Raw genomic sequence first — 26,126 nt, 5'->3', positions numbered from 1 at the left:
GTAATTCAATAAAATGTCAAATACTTTACATTTTGTATTATAAACTTAAGTTATATATACTAAATTAAGATAAATTTAAGACTGTTTTGGTTCAACTTTTAAGAATTGAATTTTACTTAAAATGATAAAAGTAAGTAAAATGAAATAATAAGATATAAAAGAAGTATTTCAGACAAAATAGTCAATAATTTTTCATGTTACACCGATTTTTATTTTCTTGTTGAGTAGACTTAAAATTGTTCAGTTTAAAGTTTAATATTAAAATAAAACATTTAATTTGAAAAATTGTGCAAATCTTGACGTGATTTATATGGAAAAACACTTAAAATTACTTTTGTGTTAAAAACGTAATGTAGACAAAACAATACGAAAAACGCTAAACAATAACAACAACAGTAACTAAATTAAATTAGTGAAAAGTAAAAAAAAAGTTGCGAATTTGTTAAAGAATTTTTTTTTAGCTTTAGTTTTGTTTAAAACTTACCTACATAATCATAATGAAACTTAGCATAACTTCGATAGTAAATTTTTGTAGGTTTGAAAACAAAAACCATAGCGTTTTGTTTTAAAATACTTTTAAAACTTTTTTTATTCTTATTTGTTGAAATAAACGGTCTTTTAAACAAAATAATTAATCATATAGTTAAAAGAATATACGGTAGTTTATGCTGTATTAAGTTTGATAAAAAAGTAATAACAATAAAAACGATTAGGAAAAGTACTTTTAGTTCAACGAAAGCTTTGATATATATATATATTTTTAACGACTTTGTTATGTTTTGCTTTTAAGCAACTTTCGCAATAGTAAATTATTTTTCACAAAAAATTAAAGTTAGGATATATTATTAGTTAATATTGTTACTAACTTTTTAAAAGAAAACATAAAAAACATAATGAAAAAAGAAAAGGAGCAAATAAAAACTGTCGAAAAGCTTCAAAGAAAACAACTAGAGCTTTTTGAGAGCTTGACTGAAAGCACAAACTGTGAAAACATCATTAATTTCATGTTTTGGAGCAAACAAATTGCTAAAAATGACCGCCTTTTCAAAACTGCACAAAAACTCAACTTCAAGATAGACGAACACTTTGACCCTGACATACCAGGAAATTATTTATTAAAATGTAAAAAGACCCCTTTTCCAACCCAAAATGACGTCATAGAAACAAAAATCATAGAACTACAAACGAAGATAGAAAGCTTGATCGGCCCAAGAAAGTCTTCAGAGGTCAAGGACCGGAGACTTGATCAGTTTCAGAAGAAGAGAGTTGATGAGAACGACGGGACCCTGGAAAGATGCTTGATCTGTTTGGGGGATTTTATGTTCGGGGACAAAATGGTTGTTTTGAGTTGTGGCCATAATTACCACAAGGTGTGCATGATCAGATGGTTGGATCAAAATCCGAGCTGCCCACATTGCAGAAAGGAGTTTGTGTTTGATGATGATGATGATTTTGTTTATTCGTGTTAAGATTTATTTTATATATTGCTTTCAGATAGCCGTTTATAACTTCAAAAAAAAGTTAGAAAAAAACATTTGTATGTTGTCTTTTTTCTCAATTGTGCACAAAGTTATTGCAACATTTTCCATTCACATTTATTCTGTTTTCAATAAAACTTTTTATTATTATAACAAGTTGTTTTCGTTCGTTTGAAACTAACAAAAGTTATATTTTTAAAGCAATGTTTTTAAATACAAACTTAGTAGAGTGTGTACCTGTTTTACTAACCAACGCTTTAAACTGAAATGTAGAATACGTCGTTAGTTTATATTATATGCAAAACTTAAACTAAGCCTATAGAGTTCAGTCGTTATATTTACTTGGTTTTGTAAACTTACGTCGCTTTTGATTTTATATGAATATGTAAATTTTATAAGGCATTACTAAATCCATTTATGATGCTACTGGTTATAATTTCTAACAAATTAGAAACAATTTAAACACTTTTTGTTGTACCTTTTTAAGTTTACAAGAATTGGGTTTTTGTTATATAAGTGATGAAGCAAAGACGCTAATATGATTTCTGTTAGTTAAAGTTTCACAATTATCCTAAATCTTTTATTTGGTTTTTAAAGAGTCCTCAACGAAGTTAATTAACAATGCACCGTTTTAATTAAATAGCTTCAATAAGTTAAACAAGTTATTGTTTAATGCAGAGATTACCAATGCTTAGTGTAAAAAAAAGCTAGCTAAAGACTAGTACAAGTTTATAAGTATCTTTGACTTGATAATAATCTATCTAACTTAATTACATTGCTCACTTTTGCATTAAATTGGCTAAAAAATCTTAGTACATATTTAAGGAATAGATATGATAAGCTGAGTTCAACAAGTTTTTACGCATTAGCAGTAACAGAACATGTTTATTTTTTTAGTTATAATTTTCTTATGACACCACAATATTTTTGACAAGTATTTATGATTATTAAAACTTCATGGTTTATTTTGCTTACTGCTGTCCTAACTTAGTCATAGAACTTGTTGTCAGTTCACACTACAATGAATAATTAAAAACCTTTTAGAAAACATACATTAGTATATGTAAGATCAAGTAATACTGATTAAAATATTTGTTAACTAGATATTTACAAACTGTAATAAACTTGCGTAAAAATCCTATAAATAGCTAACATAAAACAAAAAACTATAACTAAATTCTAAAACATAGATAATTAAATAAACACATATGTTCAAACTATATATACATTAAACACAAACTCATATAAGAACCAGTATCAAGTTCATCGTTTTATTTCAATGATGACGTAACAATCAAAACACAATTGTGACGTAAAAATTTAAACCAGTACACCTTTCATAAGCACCTCCCCAAAAGTAAGGGAAATGACTCAAAAAAATTAAATGTAAATAAAACTCGTAGAAAAATTCATACGAAAATATAAACAATGTGCCTCTAAAAGTTGAAAAATAAATTTACTTTAAACCTGAAAATTTTATTGCAAAACAAGACTAAGAGAAAATATAATAAAATTTTAAATTTCAGTACACTTTTTGGATTGTACTAAAATAGAACGCGATTTCTAAAAAGAAAACAAAAAAGAATTTGCTAAAACAAAAGTGCAATTCAACAAAGTAGCAGAACTTTATTCAAAGCAGTCTTTATTGTGCAATTAAATTGAAAATTATGTGTAAATTTTTGGAAGCAAATTGTGTACAATATACTAGAATAAAACAAATAAAATCTTGTGTAACTTAAAATAAAATCTAAAAAAAATTGAAAGTTTGCACTGAATTGTTACATTATAAGATCAAATAAATATATGTAAACAAGTTCTACACACACAACTATCACAATTTAAAATTCAATGTTTTTTTATTCATAGAAAGAAAATTTTATAAATATGCATATTGCTGCGTAAAAAATTACTTAAATAAATTGAGTCAAAAATATATTTGGTACCAAGAATATACATTCACTAGAAATCTTCTATTCAATAAATTCATCTAAAATAACTAAATAAATAATTATTAAGATAATAGTTTAGAAATTTTTTTAGGTCTTGAACATTCAAAACCTTCAAAAAACCATGATATGTACACAAAGATACACTTGACTTTATTATTTTAATTGTTTAAACATTTGGAAAAACTTTTTATTTTAGATTTAATGTTTCTGATTCAAAAGTAAGGTAGAATATTTTATTGCTGAATATACTACAGAGATAATTGTTCTATGAGTTAGTACAATGAGGTTTTTCAATGTTAGTAATTTTTAATAAGAATTAATCCGTTTTAATTTACAATTTGGTTTGAAACGGAATTTCGCAGAAGACTTGCTTTAATTTTTTCTTAAACGCCTGGAAATATGTACATGATAAAAAAGGGTTTTGAATAACAGTCTCTTGAACTGTAGTAAAATTTGAACGTTTTAGAATAGAATTTTTTCCTGAATAATTTTTCTGTTACTGAATAATCAGACTTCCACAGACAGAAGTTCTGAGAAAAATGCACCGAAAAATTTAAAGGAATTCAGTAACAATTGTATGTGTTGAGTCATAAACTGTAAGAAAAAAAAAAGATTTCAAATAAACTTTTTAATATACAAAAAAAATGAAAAACTCTAGAGAAAATAGCAATGTGAAAACTAGGTATAGAAAATTTTGATAAAGCTCTTGGTAATAAAATCTGCTCTGAGACCAGCGAATGTGACGCAGTACACAATCACTTGTGACGTCATAACTTAGTCTTCTTTGGCCTGCGGCATGCTCATTGTGATTTTCTGCACAAACTTCGTGAATCCGGCTGTTGATATAATTAGTTAATTATTTTTGTTGATGACAATTTTAAAAGGTTAAACTAAGCACACTGTATATTTATAAACTAATATTTCAAACAATTTCAGAGCACACAAAATAGTTAAACAGGCAAATATTGCTTTCTACTCTTTAACAATTTATGTTTTAGTGAACTAAATGGGCTGCATAGTTTTCAAAAAAAGTAATAACGAATAAAATTCCACAAAAAATATATATACCGCGTTAGAAAATATTGGTATAAAAACTATAATGAAAAACGAAAACTTGAAGTTGTTTATGTGATCCAGAAAAAAAAATATTTGGTTTTTAGAAACTAAAATATTCACTGCATAAAAAATACTATAAATAAAAACAAACATTTGAAGTTGTTGATGGATGGGGGGTGACTCTTCTCGTACACGACGCACGCGTAATACACGGGAATTCCCGACAGCGTGATGGCTGTGCCGATGAGGCACTCCTTCGGTGCCGAGTAGAAGGACAGCACCAATATGAAGCAGCACACTAGCACGAACACACACGGGTAGATTATGTTGATCTGTTGATTTATTTTAATTTTAGTATGCATACAAATGTGTATATTATGTCGATCTGTTGAAAATTTATTATTAATGTTTATTTGATTTATTTTAGTTTTTGTACGAACACACACGGGTAGATTATGTTGATCTGTTGAACAGTTATTATTACTTATTATAATACAAGCACGCATACACATTAGTAGATTATGTTGATCTGTAAATTTACTATTATTAATAATTTCTATTAACAGTGTTTTTTTTGGTTTGTTATGTTTGTTAGTGCGAAAATATATGAGTATATTATGTTCAATTTCTGTTATTTAATAGTTTAATTACATTTTTTATGAGCACAAACATATATGGATTCCTTATTATATACAGTGTTGCCACTCTATGAGTGAAAAAATCTTCCCTGAGTAACCTTAAACTTCCCTAAGTTTCCCAGAGTTTTTTCAAAAAAAAAAAAAAAATATTTATTAAAAAAATATCATTTTAATTCTAAGAATATTGAAGAACTTGCCACAAGGCTAAAAAATTTCTTAATTAAGCACTTAAAAATGAATAAAATTAACTTTTTTGAACAAAATATTGAAACTGGACTAACTAAATCTCATTATAGATCTATAAAAAATTTCCCTGAGATTTTTTCAAAAATCTTAAAATTTCCCTGAAATATTTAGAAAAAACCAAAACTGCCCTGAGTTTTCCTGAGTTAAAAAAAGGGAATCAGTATTCCTTAAGTTTCCCTGAGTGTGTGGCAATCCTGTATCTATAGTGAACACAGTGTTTCAAACAATTAAATATAAAAAAGTATATACATAATATCAAAAAAAAAACTAACATTTTGTTTGTTTGTTTTAGAGTTACAAAATTCTTTGCATAAAACTTATCTACATCCTAAAACCTATATTACATAATACTTAACATAAATGTTGGATTAAAAAAAACAGGAAAGATAAAAGTCTCGTGAATTTTGAAGTACGAACAACAAATCACTACAATGTAAACTTGGCAGTTAACATATCTTTTGTATTCAGATTTACAAAGCATGTCATGTGAGTTATGTGAGTTACTCGACCGTGACGTTTTACGTCGCTTATATAAGTTGACAGTTGTGTTGATTTGTTATTTTGTGGTGTTTATTTAAATGAAACAGTTGTACATTTGAAATTACAAAAACTGTAAGTTACATACGAAAAACTATACATTCGATATCTAAAAACTACTAATCTTAAACATAAATTATTTATGTTCAACCATGGGTAAGTTTATCTTATTATCTGTTATGTATTTAAATAAAAAGTTTTATCAAATGTATATCTGATAAAGTTTTATCACTTAATTCAAATAAGATAAAATTTTAAAATTTTGACCTTTAAAGTAAGAATTTCAAAGTTCAAAACTTTTAATTTTGTGCGACAAAGTTGATAAATAATTAAATTTTTTAAAGCAAATAAGAAAAATTACAAACAAAGGATAAGTAATAGCACTTTATATCAATGTTTTTGGTCAGCAAAAATAAAACTGATTTTTTAAGTTTGGAAAAATAATAAGCAAAAGCAATAGTTACTGTTTCATCTTTAAAACAAAAAAAATAATATCATTTTGAAAAAGAAAGTTTTAGAAATATAGAGTAACCTAGGAATGAGACAAAATATAAACAAAAAGTTTAACGTGCTTTATTTTTAAGATAACAAACTTACTAATATAAAGGCCTAAAAAAAAGTTAGCGTTTGTTTATGTTCAATATGTGGTAAGACTTTAAACTTAAGGAGTTTTGCTATGCATTTTATTACTTTTAAAGTATATTTTACAACTGTTTATTTCACAAAATTGTTTACAATGGTTTATTTTAAACTCTTTTTTCAACAACTATTTAGTGTTACATTTCATTTTCAAAATAACTGTAAATCTTTTATTTTTTATAAAAACACTACTTTAAATTGATAAAATCTAAGTAATAGCCACGTATTCCAAGTATTACATGCTAAATACATGATTAAATATTCATCAAGAAAATATTCATTTATAAAAAAGCGTTAATAAACCGTTCAAATACATCAAAGTTAATATCCTTAGAACCGAATGTAATAAGTGAGTGATTTATGTTATAAAACATCTTATACTAATATGTATATTCGACACCTCAGGGCAAATACATACATCACACACAGAAGTTAAACATTTGTGAAATTTAAAACGGATACAATTTGCCGCATTCTTTGCAATACACATCATGCAAATTTTGTGGGTTGAAAGTATGAATAATTTTACAACAAACTTGAAGAAGATTTAAAAACTGACTTTTAAGACATTTGAAATTTTATTAAATACCAAAAGTAAAACATTGGAATCTTTTAAGGTCGAATATATTTACAATTAACCTGTGAACAACTTGAGTCGGTGTGAATTTTTTAAAAAAGTGTAAATCAAACTAAACTACTGATTTTAAAAAAACTTCATAAACAATTTTGATACTAAACTACTTTGTGTGCAAAAAACTTAAAGTTTGCTGAAATACTGAATGAGAACTTTTTTTTAATAATTTCTATTTTAAGCATTGAAAATTCTGGAACTAGGTAACTTGGTTCATTCATTAACAAGGAATAAATTTAATCATTAAACTAAATATCTTAAAAATTAACAAAGCCTTTAATTTAATTAATTATTTTTGATTGAACTACTTTTTAAATCTGCGTCTGCGAGAAAGTAAAAAAAAATCAATAAAGAATATTTGACATACCAGGAAGATTCGAGGAGCTTTAATATCAAAATCACTAAAATACTATAATACAATACTACTACTGTGAATAATTAAATCAATATAAAAAAACAAATAACAAACCTTGATGGGACGCTTGAGTTTTGGGTACTTAATTAATTACAATACTTACTAAATATAAAAACAAATAACAAACCTTTATGGGACGCTTGAGTTCTGGGTACTTGAACCTCCAGTAGACCATGCCCCCCACAGCAACACCGTACCACACCCAGTTGGCGAAACCGACGTAGTTGATCAGATCGTCGATGTTGTCGCTAACCAGCATCAGCACCGACAGTGCGCCCTGTTGATATTATTTATTATAATTTCTAATCAAATCCACATACTATTTAGTTAATATTTTGAGTAACTTTATTTAAATATAAGAATATAAAAAACTTATGAATTTATTAAAAGTCTCAAAAGATAAAATATTATAAATAGAATTTAAATTTTCAATATATCTACTTAATAAACAAAACTTTACTGTTCATACAAGATAAAGAAAATATATTTTGAAGCTTTAAAACTACAAGACATAGACCTAAACAAAATATCAAGATTAGGTACAAAAAACCTTACCATTGAGAATTTTGTTTAGGTATATGTCTAATAACTTTAATGCTTTAGAATTTATTTCATTTATTGTTTGCTAAAATTCTCAAGATTTGGAATAAAAAAACCGTACTATTGAGAATTTCAAAATAAACAACTTAGTAAGAGCACTGTGGGAAACTTTAAGTTTTACATAAGTCTTATCCAGACGCTTTTACGGAAAGTGTTCTCAATTTTTCCAAATTTTGACGACAAAAATATTAAGTGTTAATTTTCAAGTGTTTTGTTGTCACAACATCCTGTTTCTGTTATGACGTCATAATGTTTTTGTTTGTAAACAACAAAAGGCCGCTGTATAAACTAATTTGCGCAAGTGGTTTCTGTTTGTGTTTTCGAGTGTTGTGGTGAAAGCTGGCTTGTAGTTGTTGTTAAATTTGAGTCTACACGGATTAATTTGAAACTTTTAAATCTTAAATAGCTGATTTTACACCATTTTTTTTACAAATACATAAGAGTTTACATTGTTCTAAAGAGCTCTTTTAAAATGCACTGTTTAGTAAGTAGAGATTAAAAATATGAAGTTAAAACATAGAAGAAAAAGGCTTTTGTCTATTTGATTGCTACTGTAGAGCTAATTAAATGAAACTCTAAACATAGAATACACATTTAATAAACTTCAAGTTTGTTTATAACCAAAATTAAACTGTTTTAAACCGTTATGCAATATAACTTCCTATGATACTTGGCAACGTATGACTAAGTGAAAATTGCCATACTTGTGATAATAATATTGATAAAACGCATAATCATTGTATTGAAGCTACACACCCGTTTAAACAAATAATAAGAAACTTATGACTGCTACTATTTGAAACTCCCTTGGCAAATATTCCAAATGACACTATATAACTTTTAAACATCAAAAGAATTCACTATACTTTTGTAAAGTTTATAACCTAATTTAAACTTTTTTTTTTTTTGTGAATGAACTCTGGGCATTTTTAGTTTAGCCCACCGTTTAGTTAAACTTATGTAGGCGTTTTTAGTGAACTATTCAAGTTTGATTTTTCAATGTAGTTTGTTTATACTTATGTTATCTTAAATTATATATTATAAAAATAATCTTCATTAGGTATAACATTTTAGTTTTAAATATTTAATTTTTTTCTATATTTTTAATGTATTTTTAGATTTTAAAAAATAATTAGGTTATAAACATGTTCACACAAGCTAAACATATCCTTACAACCAAAACAATCATGAAAAAAAACGTAGTACAAACTATACAAAACATATATATTACATAGTAAAAATATTTTTATTACATACTAACAGAGAAAAAAATAAATTCGTGCTTGACAAACAATTTACAATATTTCAATTCACATAATAATACAACGTGGTTTTTAAGTAGGTACTTCTGTACGAATATGTATTTGTCGTTTAGACATGTTTTTGACAAGAGTCCACTTACCACATATATGTTACTAGTTTTATTCATAAACGTTTGAAAAAGTATACACTTCATTGAAATTATAGTTTTTCTGTGTAAAATGAAAATATTTCGTAGTGATTGTTTATTCATTCTATGTAAAATTCAACAATAGAAAAAAGTTATCAAATTGCATTAATTGAAAAACTGCTTCTCAGAATTAACAATTTTATCATTATTCCCACGGTAAGGAATGTTTGCCAAACAAATTTGCTTAATCACTCGGTAAATATTTACCTTATTATTTGCTTTCAAGTAAGTGGCAGTAAACTTTCTTTTTCACATTAGATGATCGTAATTACTTTCGAAATTACTTTGCAAAAACTTTTAATTTTAATGGTTGAAAAAACTCACTTAAAACTAAAGCATTAATTATTTGCAGTTGCAAACAACCAGTTACATACGTTTTTACTTAATAACGTTAACATTCTCTTTTAATATATACTTAATGTCTTCGAAATGTTTATTTAAACACATTTCGAAAGAAAAACTTTGAGTCACCACACACACGACACTAGGTAATTTATGTGCGCACGACTGCATTTATTCACAACAGTTCAAAAGTAAAATATCGATTCGAAAGTGAAGTGACGCCATGCTAATCACATTAACATGAGAAGATCTCTTAATTAGGCAGGAGGAAAAAAGTAGGTTAAAAGTGGCAATATGTTTCTATTGATGAAAATTACTGTTTTTTAACGAGCCAGAAAAAAATAATCTCTTTGCTACAATAAAGTAAATGAGTAGGTCGTAAAAATTTAACAGTTGCAATTATTTTTCATAAATGAAAATAGTGTTCATGTCATAAAGTTCTAATTAAGTCTATATTATATATAACAAAATATGCTTTTCTTTAAATTTAAGAAAGTATATAAGATTTTTACAAAGCACATTATAAAAATATATTACAGGATACACTCATATGACCTAGTTTAGCTCTACAAAACTATCATAAAGTGATGTTATATAATAGTGACAAATAGGAAGTACTTGTAAACAAATCATTCAAAAAAAATAATCCCAGTTGTAACAACTATCAACTGTTTTTGTTATTTTAACGTAATGAACTCATTTTACACTAGAATAACTAATTTCGAGTATGTTGCAGAATGCTGTTGATTGAAACATCTGTTGGTATGACAAAACAAGATCATAAATTAGAATGAAAGGACATTTCAACTTTGATCTTATAAGAAAGCTACTTGGGGAATTTATTAGTAGGAGTCTGTCTATGATTTAATTAATTTAAAATCCTGTGTTTGATGTTTGAACTAGCAGAACTATTTTTTCGCTGCACATAAAAATTAAGTTTAATAAAATTCATATTACTTTTACTTAAAGAAGTAGCAAATAGAAGTTGTTATAATTATTCGGACAATGTTTTATAAATAATTACATCAATTAAAACTTACCGGAGTAAAACTGATTATAAACTAACAGTGAAATTTAGTGTTTGTACTGGATTTAAACTTTTAAAATTAATTAACATAAGCCAATTATTTAAAAAAAAGCTTACAGTAAAAGTTAAAGCTGGTTTTAGAGTGAAATTTTTTAAACTTAAATAATTATATTTTTATCTAATATAAAGTAACAAAAACTAACAGTGAAAATAAGAGCTGGAACTGGTGTGAAGTTTTTAGTGTTGATGAGCGCCAAGCTTTCAGGCATATGACCGTGCCTAGCTCCTACGAAGAAACACCTGTGTGTATTAATTGAATTGAAATGTCAGTTTACTTGAACTAATTATAGTTTTATAAAAAGCTGGCAAAATAGGCTCATTTGTTTCAATAGTGATATTTAATTTTTGTTGATAAAAACTAAGTAACTTTTGATAAAATAAAATTTATAGAAATGTAAAACTTTAATAAACACTAAGTACTTTACTCTTTTTGCTGATACTGTTAAACATATATGTTGTTTTATAGTATATAAGTGCAAAATAAATATATAAAACAGGTACTTGTAAATATTATGACAAAAAAATTTAAAAAACCGAAATCAAACAATTATTCATTGAAATAGCTGGTAAGAAGATTAATAACAGGAGAATGACATTATTTATTGGTCGTTACATAAAATAATTATACAAGAGTCCAACAGCTTAATATTACATAAAAACTTTCAACATTTTATTGTGGTTGTATAACGACAAGTAAGAATACCTACGCATTATTGTATTTAATAATATTCAGTATAAGTTTTTAAACTAGTTCTACTTCAATATTGAAACTAAACAATTAATTTAAATTCTTAAAAGTGTCAAATAACCGTACATATTAATCAATATATAATATAAAAATGCTGTTTGTATGAGTGTTAAACATTACTTACGCATCGTTTTACTAAATATTACAGGGTATTTAAAGTAATTACTTTTATTTGATTAGATTTTCTTTAATTAGTTTAGATTAGAAAATAACTTAAAATAACCACAAATATTCATGATACTGAGCAAACACTGACTCCAAAAAATAAAAGTGTGCTTTTTGGACACAAAAGTAACTTATTTAATACTTCATTTTACTCACTTTACTTAAAACTTAAAGTTTGTGTTATAAAAATGTTCTTAAAAAAATCTCATTTGGATGAAATACGTAATAAACCAAAGAATATTTTCAAATTTTACTAAATGATGAATATCAAAAGCTTGTATAAGAATTTTTTTTTATAACAAAATAAACTCTTACCTTGAAGATACTAACAGGGACCCGTTGACCCCACCGAATGTTGACATGGCAACCGATATTGGGATCACCCACGCCATGAACCCTAACAACTTGTTACCAAGCGTCTGTTTGTAGAGATGATAATTTTATTATGTAATAAATTATTGATAAAATTACATAAAAAATGTACGACTCCGAAGTAGTGTTGTAAAAAGAAAGTCATTCAAAAATATATGATATAATTTTTAAAAGCTTTATAGAAAATATCTGAAAAATTTCAAGGATAGAAAAACTTAACAGATTTTGTTATAACTAAAACAAATAGCGTTATTTTTTTGTAGAAGTTAATGTTTTTTTTTGTTTTTTTTTTCTGATAAGCTAGTGAATCAGCTTAAAAATCTAAAGTCTTTTTAATGGTTTACATTTAAAGTTTCTAAAGCACAAAAAAAAATTAGATTTGAAATATATATTACTGTATAAGTGTTTTACTCTTAAAATTTTGAAATGCTACAAACTTTACTAATAGTTTCAACAACTTGTAAAGTCAAGTGTCGGAACACTCAACATACTTTAGTTTTTAATTTATTTATTTCAATACTACAAAATTTGGTTCATACTTTAAAATTTTATTTTTTTAACAATTACGCCTAGAAGAAACCTGGTAAAAACATATGATAAATTATAAATCGAGAATTATATGAATTTATTTATTTAAACAAACAAAACAGTTTTTAATTTCTTTTTTTTTACTGTGAAACATATGAATGAAACTTGGTTTATTATACAACTGAATAGATTTACATAAATACACATACAAACAAAGCAACTTACCACAGCGACAGCGTTGGAGTTGAGCAGTTCAGACGGGCTCATAGCTGCGAAGTAAGCGATGTTGGCAAACAGGTACACGATTGTGACCAGCGGCATTGACATCTTAATTGCTCGGGGCAAGTTTCTGTTTGTTGATTTTCGATCAGATAATATTTATCGTACTTTTATACGTGAGATTGTTAAGAAAAAAAAATAGGAGTCTTTGCTTTGTAAAAACTTAAGCAATAACCCAATTTTATTTTAAGCAACGAAACAACCTCTCTTACTATAAAAAAGAAAACAACGTTAAAAAATATTGTCAATGAACCTGGTATGTTATAAAACGACTTCTCGGTCGTAAAATAATTCTGTGTTAAAACAATACTCATAATTACTACCAATATACCAAAATATATGTTTATAAAAAACTATACCAATGCGAATTAAAATAGCCCTGATGAAACAACTTTATAGGTTTAGCTTAACTATATATAACATCATGCTTCCTAAAATAACTGATCAAAAAGCGTAGGATCAATTAAAATAAGATGAATAAATCTGAATACAAATACTTATATAAATTTAATGAGAAATGATGTTTTTTCCATAATTATGGGATTTACGTAGAAACGAAAGTTCCGCATACATTTTTAAAACATGGAAAACAATTTCTTATGTTGTAATTACGCCATGTGAATTCAAGCTCCTTATAAAGCCGTTGGTGTTACGTCATACAAGGAAAAGTTCAAATACTACAGAATTTTCTCATTCAATTTTGGATAGTAATTTTACGGTGTTATATAACATCAGTTTTGGCATTTCAACACTGATTAGAATACTAGTTATTTCATTTTTAGATATCTAATACTTATAAAAATGTTTACTTTTTTTAATTAAAATAAGTAAGTGTTTACAAATAAAAGAAATGAAAGTTTTCTGTTGATTTTTTTTAATTAAGACTTAAATACATAAAACTCAAGGAGTAATTTAAAATAATTGTACCGGAAACTATTCAACATACATTTCAAAAATTATTTTTTTAAGTTTAAAAGAGAAGTTGATAATTTTATAAATTTTTTCTATATAAACTCAAGTAGGAAGGTTTAATGTGTAAAATAATGAGAAATAAACAAACCGGAAGAACTAAATACAAACATAAGTTTACTAATACACGTTTATTAGCAACTATAAACAATAAAAACGGAAGTTTGGATTAAAACGTGAAATATAAGTTGAACTTAATTATTCTTTAAAATTGGCTTGCATGTTATGTTACTAAAACACTATTGTTTGAGTATAAAAATAGTAACTTCAAATAAAATTTGATGTAACAACAAATTGTAAAGCTTTTTTTTAGACAATTTGAAAAAAATTTCAAAGTTCTCGTGAGTTTGTTCATGTTAAAACATCAAAATATTTATTAACAATTATATACTTTTTTATTTCAGAGAAATAAGTATACAACTTATAAAATTTTACTGAGTAAACCAAATTTTTAATAAAATGAAATATTATTTCTCAAAGTCAAAACACTTTTGAAAAAGTTTAAGTTGTAAATCAAAAGTGTTAATTGTATAGTTATTTTTGAAAAATTATTATATTATGAAGAATTAATAACAATTTGTTTTTTTTTTGAAGTTTTGTTTTACTTCAAAAATTAATGGTTAGCCTAAAATAATCCCACAAATTTACAAAAAAACATTTTAGTTTTGAAGTATAAGTATTCTAAATCTCAATTGCTTCAGCAAAGTTCCACAAAAACACTAAAGAACACCAAGTAGCAAAGAACTTGCTTGCAAAACAAATCTTTGAAACATGTAAAACAACAATTACTGTTTTGTCAATCAAACACCTAGAAACCAAGCACAGTTTAAAACCAAGTTACAATATTGATTTGTGTTTTTTACAACATTGGACTATAACACATATTACAACAATTAAAAAATATATATCACTACGTCTTTTGTAAACACAATGAAACACATTTATAAATTATTACAATTTCACTACCATAAAAAAGTTTTCAACTTAAGTAAAAAACTTTGTTTAGTTTTAACATCCAAAATAATGTTAATTATTTTTCCTTTGTGTTTGAGGTAACATTTCAGTTAAAAAATTTAATAAACCTTTTGGTTGATTTTTGATGTTAAAAAAAAGACTAAAAAATACTCGTTGAGTCAAAATTAATTCCACAAATGTACAAAAACAGTTTTTTTTTTCGAAATAAAAGTGTTTTAAATCTAAATTGCCACAGCAAAATTCCTCAAAATTACCAAAATAACAAGCAATTTGTTTCCAAAACAAATCTTTAAAATACGTAAAACAACAAATACACTTTTGTCAATCAAACATCTGAGGAGTTGTACAACAAAACAAGTCACAAAAGTCTCTGGTGTTTTTACAACGTTTTAAAGTTACTTAAAGTGCTCAAAACACGGGTTTAAATCCATCCTGTAAACAAATTTGTGAAAATTTTCACGTGTCCCCCCGTAGCAATAAATGCATTTTTTTTTTACTTAATAGCTCAAAAAAGTATCTATTTTTAAAGATTCAACATAATAAATGAACAAGTTAATCTAAATGTCCTTACATATACTGCTGGTACTTAAATATATTTATACTTTTTGTGATGTAAAAGTTGATTATTGATAATTTCAAATATTAAATCATGCACAAAATTACCATAAGGTTATTGATCCAACGATAAAAACACGAAATGCTATTTAAGGAAACATTAAAATTCCCAAACATAAACGTATAGCTTTACAAGGTGAAAGGTTAATTTTGATTGAAAAACAACCAAATTTATGTGTCTGTGAACTTCAAATCATGCAAACTATTTATGCTACAATATTTTTGTCATAAAAATTTTTCTTTTTGTTTCTACTCGTGTTTTTACAAAAAAAAATGTTCAGTTTCAAAAAGAGATTGTTTCTCAAAACAACAGTACATACGTGTCTGTGAACCTTACACCTATATATAACAGTCGTTTCATAAGAATTTTACTTTCTACTTGTATTACATAACAATTTTGTTTACAACGAACTCTGTATAGACTTTTTTGATTGACGGGTTGTTTTTAAAGCATGGGGTGATTGGCAAGTTTTTTTGTGGATTAAAAATTATTCACTTTATAAAATAACTTAATGCACTTACATAAATGTCTATTTTGAAAAATATAAAGAATTATGTATAAATTAGTTATTAATAATTAAACCAACTTGTTAGGTTCAATCATTTCTTCTGTGACAAAGTTCAGGTAGTTCCTGTTTTTATTTTAAACAAATTATAGAAAATAATATATAATTTTAGCTTATATTAGCATTTAACAAGTTAAAAACATGAGGATAATTTTATTAACTTTAACTTTAATTCGAAAAGTTATATAAGAATAAAATAATAAAAGAAAACGCAACTGGTTTTAAAATAATATAAGTTCTAAAACATATTACTATTACAACTTTATTTGTAGTAATAAGTAGATATAATTAAAACATAAATTACTAAAAACAGTCAAAGTTTAAAATGACTTTTATTAGAACAATTACTTCAGGAGTTATACAATTATACCAATAATAAGTCGTTTTTATTTATTTATTATTTAAAAGAACAGACATAGTATTTTTTTCATAATACTATAGCTATCTGAAGTCATATGAAAACTTACTGTTTACATTGCAAATTTACTGCTTTTCCATATGATTTATATTGAAATAAAGATTAAAAAGATAAAATTAATTAATCTTTTAACACGTTTCATTATCAATAAATCTATAAATCTACTGAGAAAAAGCACATTTTTTTAAAAAGGAACATCGATTTATCAGCCGCCGAAACTTTTTAATTCAGATACAAAAACCGCAAAGAAACTGACAAAAAACATGTATGTTGCTTATAATTCCAAGAATTCCTATACTTATGTAATCCCAACTCTAAATGATATAATGAAATAGCTTTTAATTAAACTGTATAGAACTTTAATTTCAGGTATTTTCTGTTTTAAACGCATTTTTTCGTAAAATTTTAACCGGTTTGTTTGACAAAAACTGATATCAATTACAGCTAATATTAAGTTGAAGATTATTACTTTAAGGTTTTTATTAAGTGGTAAAAAAAATATATATTAACGAAAGCACTAGATTCAGTAGGGAAGAAATTGGCATAATTAAAATAAATCTAGTATGCATTAATTGTTGGTTGAAGAAACTTGTACATATTTATATACCATAAACCACATTACGTTCGTTTTAAATCATCACTTTCATTTGAAAGCAAATACTTGTTGGGACAAAGTTGTTGTTTTACTTTATGCACATAAATAACTAGTTTGTACAAAAGTTCCAAAAACAAAGGGCTTAAGCGAGCGTACAATTAAACAAAACTTTGTGTTTGTATGTATACAAGCAAAGCGATGCAATTATACAATTAACTGTAAGTTGAGTAAACTACTTGTGAGGTAAATTGGAAATTAAAAACTCATAATTGCCTTTATCTCCAAGTTTCTTGGAGCTTCGTTTTAGCGAATTTTTTGTTGCAAATTTTTTTTCAGAAAGTTTGTACAAGTTCACAAAAGTAACTTAACTACTTTTTGTTTTCAGGTTGCAAATAAATGAAACTTTTTTTAATTGTTTCAAGTTCTGTTTGCTTCTTATGTTTTATAAAAAAGACCCATTACAACTGTTTTCCTGTTATTAAATATAGATTGTACAAGACTTATCAAATTTCATACTATCCAGGATATCTTATAACTTACACACTATTTTTAATCAACTACATATGTATTAGTTTTACTGTTTTTATTATCACTTTTTACACTAACCATCCAGCATATGCGAAGAATCCTTGGTAAGCTGCTAATGCGATTCCTTCAACTTGAACTTTGGTGCCATCTTCTACTTCGAACGCCTTAGAAGGCATCAAGTATTCGCTCTTTCCTGCACAATTACCATGAATGTGTTTAAGTTTTTTTGAAATAGTTATAATATATGAAAAACATTGTTGAACATACAACATATCATGACAAACTCACAACATATTACTAACGCCCTGTCTAGCCTGCTACGTGATATAAACACTGAAACTATTTCTACAACACTTTTTGTTTTCAGTTATTTATCAAGAATAAACTTAATATTAAATTAATTTTTTTTAATACTTATCAATAACTTCTAGTTATTTTACATGAATTACATTATTTAAAAGAGAATATCATGTAGCTCTTATTAATTTAACGATTTGAAAGTGTGAACGGTTTATAACCAAAACTAATTGGCTCTTAATAACACTATAGAAAAGTAATGAACAAATATTTGGCTTCTAACACGATTAAAACTTTTGATTTTAATTGTGGTTATCTTGTATAAACCTAAAAAGTGTATTGTATTTTTGAACAAAACCCTATAAAAATTTACAACATACTTTCGTGGCTTGCTTAAGTATTTTACCAGACATTAAAGAATTTAAGCAAACTGTACTTTCAATCACACACATACTACACATTTCTTAAGTTCTTCAAGAGTCTAGTATCACTGAAATATCCACTACATACTACTTGTTCAAGTTTACAAACTGAATTTTTAACATAGATATATTTTTGAAATTATAAATAACCAGAGGTCACCTACATTATATACTACACATTTTCAAAATCAATATAGTCTAGCCTTCACAACCAAAAGTCTTGTGCTTGAGTTTTTATTTTATTGATGACAATAGATGCCGGATAAACTTTGTGTCAATAACCATCGGAACACCATAATTACCAAATAAAACGTTTTGGTTGTCTAAAAACTATTTTCATCAAACATTACAATATTTTTTTTTAATTTTTTTCTCCGGACGAAAAAAAAATCATCATGACACGTAACTTCTATTAACATTCTTACCCAACAACACAAACAGTTTATATGAAAAGCATGTTATGAGGTGTATGAACTTTACCACAAACAAACAAACCAACGCAATAAGGTTGGTGTTTTCCAACTAATTGCTATTGATAGTGATTCATAAAAATTTCGTGCTATTTTAGGAAAAACTTTTATCAACTGACTTTTAGAAACCGAAAATTAAAAATATTTACGTGGTGAAAATACTTAAAATGTTTACGGAAGCTTTTTAATGGGATTAATGTCATCAATCTTTTTTGAAGATAAACAACTGAGCTTCACACAAACTTGTTTAACTTTTATCTTGGAAAGTACTCAATAACATTTTTTTTACACTTTTAGAATTCAGTCATGTAAAATTCTCAAGTAAAACTAATTTGTCATAATAGTGCCGTTAAATAACAATTTTGAGCAATATTAGAAATAACTAAATAGTAAAGCACATTTGTCAATAGTGTAGCCTATATAAAACTTATCTTGAAATTTTAATTTTTAATGACAAAGCAAAATATAATATCAAAGGTGAATTATGTTAGTAACACACAAGTGTTATTTTGCACATCTGAACTTTATTTTGAAAATATTTATGTCACTAAGTTTTAATAAATAAAAAAGTGTGACTGTTTTTTGAAAAAATAAATTAACAAAAACTACTTAAATAAAAATGCAAAATATGTTATACAATAGCTTTTTGTGGCTTTTACAAAGTTTTTATAATGACCAGACAAAACCACAGTATTCATCAAAGCCATTTTATAATAAAATAAACTTTTAGTCAATATTAAATAAACTAAACGTACTAAACAAACAACACGTTCAATGCATATGTGAAAAACAGTACAATATTTTGAACGAATCTAAAGAAACATGACTTTATACTTCACAAGGTTGCCAGATGTTTTTGGGAAATTTCTTCCAGGCTTTCAAAGGTACAAGTTTTTGGGTCGATTTTTAGTTTAAAGCTTTTTTAAATATGTCTATTATATAAAAATATTAATGAAATGATAAAAAATCATAAAATGTTTTTATGTCAAATTGAAATTTCATTACTTTAGATATAAAAATTGTTTAAAATTCCAGGTTTTTCTAGGTTTTCAGTCTATCCTTAACTCTATCACTTTGATAAATAAATAAAATTTCATAAATATTACATTTTTAACAATTAACTAAGAAACTCATAAGTACTGAATCACTGAAAAAACAGCGTTGTATAATTCTAATAAATCCATGAATGTTTGTGTAATTATGTTTAACTAAAACGAGTTAATTATATATTTCTAAATAACTCCATTAACAAACAAATGAAATTATTTGTAAATACAGAATAACAAAATAGGAAAATGCTCAAAAGCTGCTCATATTTACTAGTTTTTATTTAAATTTTATTTGTGATACAAACCAAACACGAACCCATGAAAATCTGCGTGAGCCCTGCAATGATGATGACCACCAGCGCCAGCAACTTGGCCACCGTGAAAGCGTCCTGCACCTTTGTCGCCCACTTCACCGACTTGCAGTTCACCCACGTCAGTATCACTGTGGCGTTTAATTGTTTGTGACGTGATAATATGCAGGTTTTATTGTAATTTTTCTGAGTAATTTAACTAACTAATAATGGATTTTGAAGTGAGTGGGGATTGTATTATAACAATCAGTATCAGTGTGACGTAAGAAATTTATTGAATTTATTTTTTTTTTAAGTTTATAAAAATTTAATAATTTAATATTCGCTTTGAAGTTAGTGGGATGATACTAAAACAATCAGTATTTCTGTGACGTAATAACAAGTAATTTGTGATAGAATAAATTAATTGTTATCACTATATTTGTTTGTGTTTATTAGTGGGTATAAGTGGGTATTAACCATTGTTGAATCTTTAGACTACTGATTGTTAATATTAAGGTTTTTTAGATTGAAAAGTTTATGCAGCTGTTGAATTTTCTACGACAATTTTTAATTTACAATCCTTTGTTTCTAATTTCCAAGATAAGCAATATTGAAAGAAATTTAAGGGACAAAAAAATTCAGACATCGAATTTTTAAAGTCAAAAATCACATGTGACCAAATAAAAACTTTGTTTAGTATTATTCTTATTAATTCTTACGTGATTACTTTCAAAGGAAAGTTCTTTTACACAGCAAACTTTTTTATATTAAAGATTTCAAAAGGATACATAAAAAATATGTTGAGTTCAGGGTAATACTAAATATCAAAAAAACACTTTAAACTAACAGATGCAAACATTGATTTTATGACAAAACAAAGAACATGCTAGTAACACATAAGTGTTATTATATACATTTGAACTTTAATTTGAAAATTTTAGTGTCATCAAATTTTAATACATGAAAAAGTATAATTATGTTTTTGAAAAGAAGTTTTAAAATAGACTAATTGAAAAAAATTATATTCATTTTATTACAAGTACCTTTTTGTTTTTTTCTTTAGTTTTTATTAAGGCCCGACAAAACCACAGTATTCATCAAACACATACTTTTCAACAAAACTACACAAAGTACAACATTTTTAATGACAAAACAAAACATAATATCAAAGGTGAATTATGTTAAAAACACTTAAGTGTTATTGAACACGTTTGAACTTTTGGATCAGAATTTTCAAGTCATTAATTTTCATTTTATGACATACTCACAATTTTTACCATAATCAGTATCAAATTAGTTTTTTGCAGAAAGTTTAAGTTGAAAATAAAAACTAAAAACTGAAACAAGTGGATACACACTGCAGCGAATAAATAAGTGTTAAAAAATTCTTTTTTTTTTTTTTAATATATTAAACTAGATGCAAACAGGTGTTTAAGAGGACTCTAAACTTAGTTTTGATTGCGAAAAAAAGGTTAAAGTATATGTAGTTTAGTGAAAATTAAACAAACTAACAGATGCAGACTGCAGCAAGTAATCTGGTCGCACTGCTGGGTGCCTCGCAAGTTTCAAAGAAGGGGAACAAAATGTAGTTGGAGAAAGTGAGGGCTATGATGGCCTGGTTTGTCGGGTAGATGATGAGGATGGCTATCCATAATCTAAAATTATAATTGATATTTGTTGATCACTCAATTTTTTACGTGATAATGTTTTAATATTCTTCTATACATTACTAAGTAAATCATTAATACTTAAATATGATCAATATGGCTATTCAAAATCTGCATAAAGGTTTTGAATATAGTTGTAAACTTTATTTTGTGAGAATTAGTTTCACATTTTAAAGATACCCTCATAAAATAACTGTACGTCATCAAAGCTAATTAATTACTTAGTTCTTTAGTTGTTATTGTTTTCTCTCTTTTAAATTGAAAGTTTTGAAAAATATTTATTTTACTTTATTTGTAAAAACCGAACATTAAATGTTATACTGGGTGAAATTACACATTCATATTCATGGTAAATAACTTTTTACAAACATAAAATACATTAAAATTAAATCACTCAGCCATAGCATAGAAAAATAGTAAATATCTACTTATTTTGTTAAACAGTGAAACATCTAAAGTAAGTCTGAAAAAATTTACACTTAAGTTTTTTGTTAAATTTTAACATTAATTAATCTTAGATAACATATTTAAATCCTAAAATATTAATAAAAATCAAATTAAAAAATAAATAAAACTTTTTAAGATTATAAAAAACCTTAAAACATTTAAATATATAAACTAGTATATTTCCAACAAAATTCATTTACCTCAGGAAAGCCAGCAGTGATCCGAATATCTGCAGTATGTAGGCGTAATCACCACCACTTTCAAGTATGGTTGTGCCCAGCTCAGCGTAGCACAATGCTCCGATCATGCTGAAGACCCCGCACAAAGCCCACACTATCAACGCCATGCCGGGTGATTTCGTGTATGTCAGCACTCCCTTGGGGGAGACAAATATACCCGAACCGATTATGTTACCTGAAAAAATATAATAAGAATATTATTTGAAGAACAGTTGTTTTTTTATTAATATAACAATTTACATCAAAAACATAATTAGTATAAATTTGTTGCTTGAAGTTGTTTGAAATCAGAACTAATTATGTTACCTGAAAATTTTCATAATGTTAATAAATTATATTTGAATATTTAAGTAGTTGTAGTTTTTTTGGTCAATATGATTATATCCACTTAAACATGAAAAGTTTTAGGCAACATTTGAAAATTTATATATCTTATTAAAATAGAAAACATGAAGTTCAAAAAGTATAAGAACAATTTAGGATGAGTTTTATTTAATTAAGTTTCTAAACGATGAGAAAATATTAGTGTATTTAAATGGTCTTAAAAACTAATTATACTAAGCTTTAACTTATAATCATAAACAGGATTATTTATTTAACTTATGCTAATTTTTTCTCTAAAGTATTTGTACTACTTAAAAGTAAATGAATTTAAGTGTATGAAACATGCTTCATAGTATCCATAAAATTATCATACAAAAAAATAACTTTATGTGTAATTTTATTAAAAAAAACAAATGTAATTTCCAAAAATTTTTAGATTAGCAGAAGAATATATAAAAAGTTTTAAGAATCCGCCTTTGAAAAATTATTGCGAAATACACCAGTACATTAAAATTTCGATAACTTAAACCTTTAATAAACAAAAAAACTAAAAACAAAAAACAAGTTTTAACTAACCAACAATGATACCCACACCATTCCAAACGGTGATTGTTCTCTTCAATTTTATGCTGTCCTGACTTTGATCAACACCCTTTGATTTACAAAAAATTATTAAAAATTAAATTCAGTTTGTAAATTTGAAATATAGGTTTAAGTAAAAACAGTCTTTAACACTTATAAAAATGTACTTTTAAAAATATTTTAATGTTTTTTAAAGGAAAAATTTAAAAGAATGAGAAAATTATATGTAGAGAAAATTATAGAAGTCATTACAATGTATAATTCTTTGTTCATAAAAGAATAGCACTTTTAAAATAATCTAAAATTTTAAAAAGAAAAATTGAAACTTTGCACATATTTTATACTTGACTACACATATTCTAAAAAAGTAGTAAATCGTTTTATAGTCAAGACCAATCAAATAAATTTAAGCCCATTCAAAAATTAAGAAAATGATTAAGCATAGCTACAAAGTAGATATAAATTATGTTTGATTATGAACTGCTTGCAATAAATATTGAATTACTTTAAATATCAAAAAAACATTATTTTAACACAAAAACAGTACAGTTGACAATTGGAGATGGTTAGTTCAGCTAAACACACTTTAAGTTCTATTTAGTGATAAACAAACAAAACTTTGTTTGCTAAACAAACAAAGTAGGAATGTTAAACAAACAGTCATTAAAAGAAAATAAATCAATATATTTATTCTCAAAACAACAATATAGAGTATTTAAGTTATTTAACAGTAGCAATTAAATTAGTACAAGTTGTTGATAGCTTTATTATAATTTGTAGCCTTAGTTTGAATTTAAATTTCAAGTTTGCCACTTAACAAAAAAGTAGTAAATGTAGAATTTAGATAGCATTAAATAAAACAAAACTTAATAAACAAAAAAAAGAAGATATGACATATAACTTTTAGTAACACTTACATTTACCAGAAAAAACATTTAAAACTTAAGTAATAATTGATTTACTTTACTAAAATTGTATAAACCTATGCTTCTTTTACACTAATAACACAATAATTTATACCTAAAAAAAACTGAACTATTTTTTCAGGCAGCAGTACTGAAATAATTGTTTATTGAACAAAAAAAAAAGCGCTCAAATATTTGGTCCAGGGACCTGGTGAACGAAAAAAACTTTTCAGTTATTATAAAAAAAAAAAATTTTAAGTTACTTCGAAAGGTACACTTAACATTTAATTATTTTATTTTAAAATAAAACTTTAAATACCTTCAAGTTGTTGTTACTATCATCCGCTGCCATTTGATTTGATTAATTTGTTTTTTAATTATATAAATATAAACCTAAAACAAAAATTAAATATATATAAACTTCAACTATATAGAATTTGATATTTTTCCAAAAATTTTAAAACTTATTCAACAGCATAAGAATTATTATCCTTTTCCAGCTAGAAATTACAAGAAGATATTTTATTGTTCTAAACTTTCAAATTTATACATTTTAACTAATCTTATGTAAGTAATCAAACAATGATGGTTTAACTAGTCTTAGTGTTTTTATCCTACATATTATAAGTTGTTAATAATAAGTAGTTAGTCAAATCTAAAGCTTTGTGTAAAGCTCAGTTGTGTTAAGCATTTAAGAAAACTTAAATCCAAGAATTTAATCCGAAAAGTTAAAAAACTACTTTTAATTCAAGTTGGATTAATGTACAATACAAAAAATAATATAGTATTGTATCTAAACAAAAGGATTTTAATACTTCAAGTTTTAATACAAGATCAAAAAATTACAAGCATTTTTATACTGTTGTTCGTTTTAATTTTTATCAACACAAAGTGAAACTAATTACTTTTAATCTCAAAATAAACAGAACAAGCAAACATTATTCATAAAACAAGTTTAAATAATGAATTTTTGGATAAACAAAAACTTAATAAGTATTAAGCTTGAATTCTTAATGCTAATTCTGAAAACAACTGTGGTTTTGTTTTTAATATTAAAAATAATAACTTGAATCAAAGCTAAACTAAACGTCAAAAGTTCAATAAAAAAATTTATTTACAATTATGTCTTGTTAAAAAACTAAGCAACAAAAAAGCAAACTTCTTGTTTTCTTTCAAAGTTTAAAAGCACAAAATCAAACAAAATTCAATATGAATTATCAGATATTACTTTTGTAGAAATATGCTATAACTCACAAAAATGATTTTAATTTTAACCAATGTGATAAGCTTAACACAAACAACTGTACAACTAATAAAACATTGTTTGTTTCAAAATTTATGAAAAACTGTTTTAATATCTTTAATTTTTTCAAGGCAGAATAAAAAAAAATCACTTTTATAAATTTTTATAAGAAAAAATTAGTATGCAATCTTCTTTAAATTTGTAATTATACTTACAAAAGTTAAATTGTAAATTTGATAGTTAATTAATAATAACTACATAGATCAAATAAAGTTATGGTTTAAACTTAAAAACTTAATTAATAAGTTTTTACTATAACCATTGCAAAAACCCATTACAACTTCCTGAACAAAATAAGTTTA

The 26,126-nt window shown here is 25.5% G+C and overlaps 1 protein-coding gene across 1 annotated transcript; it reads right to left on the bottom strand.

The window, feature by feature from the left end:
• Positions 1-2,739: 2,739 nt before the first annotated feature.
• On the bottom strand, positions 2,740-24,916 carry LOC145829058 (large neutral amino acids transporter small subunit 2-like). The gene is made up of 13 exons (XM_082936796.1): positions 24,841-24,916; positions 23,611-23,686; positions 22,672-22,885; positions 21,870-22,012; positions 20,381-20,506; positions 17,905-18,019; positions 16,307-16,351; positions 13,107-13,230; positions 12,297-12,400; positions 11,212-11,308; positions 7,717-7,866; positions 4,635-4,815; positions 2,740-4,263 (listed from the first exon to the last, which is right to left on the bottom strand). Exons 1-13 carry the CDS (start codon positions 24,871-24,873, stop codon positions 4,202-4,204), a joined length of 1,470 nt encoding a protein of 489 aa, XP_082792922.1. The 5' UTR covers positions 24,874-24,916; the 3' UTR covers positions 2,740-4,201.
• Positions 24,917-26,126: the final 1,210 nt, after the last annotated feature.

Source organism: Thalia democratica, chromosome 2 (assembly GCF_965202585.1).
Source record: "Thalia democratica chromosome 2, ktThaDemo2.hap1.1, whole genome shotgun sequence".
NCBI lineage: Eukaryota > Metazoa > Chordata > Thaliacea > Salpida > Salpidae > Thalia > Thalia democratica.
This window is presented reverse-complemented; position numbering and strand designations above follow the sequence as displayed.

What these genes read in the sequence shown, in the direction of transcription:
- LOC145829058 (XM_082936796.1), bottom strand. Translation starts at nt 24,873, where the DNA reads ATGGCAGCGGATGATAGTAACAACAACTTGAAG. An exon ending in GAAATGATTGAACCTAACAA is followed by an intron (nt 13,231 to 16,306) that starts GTTGGTTTAATT and finishes ATCAACAAACAG; the next exon opens with AAACTTGCCCCGAGCAATTA. An exon ending in ACTCCAACGCTGTCGCTGTG is followed by an intron (nt 12,401 to 13,106) that starts GTAAGTTGCTTT and finishes CTCTACAAACAG; the next exon opens with ACGCTTGGTAACAAGTTGTT.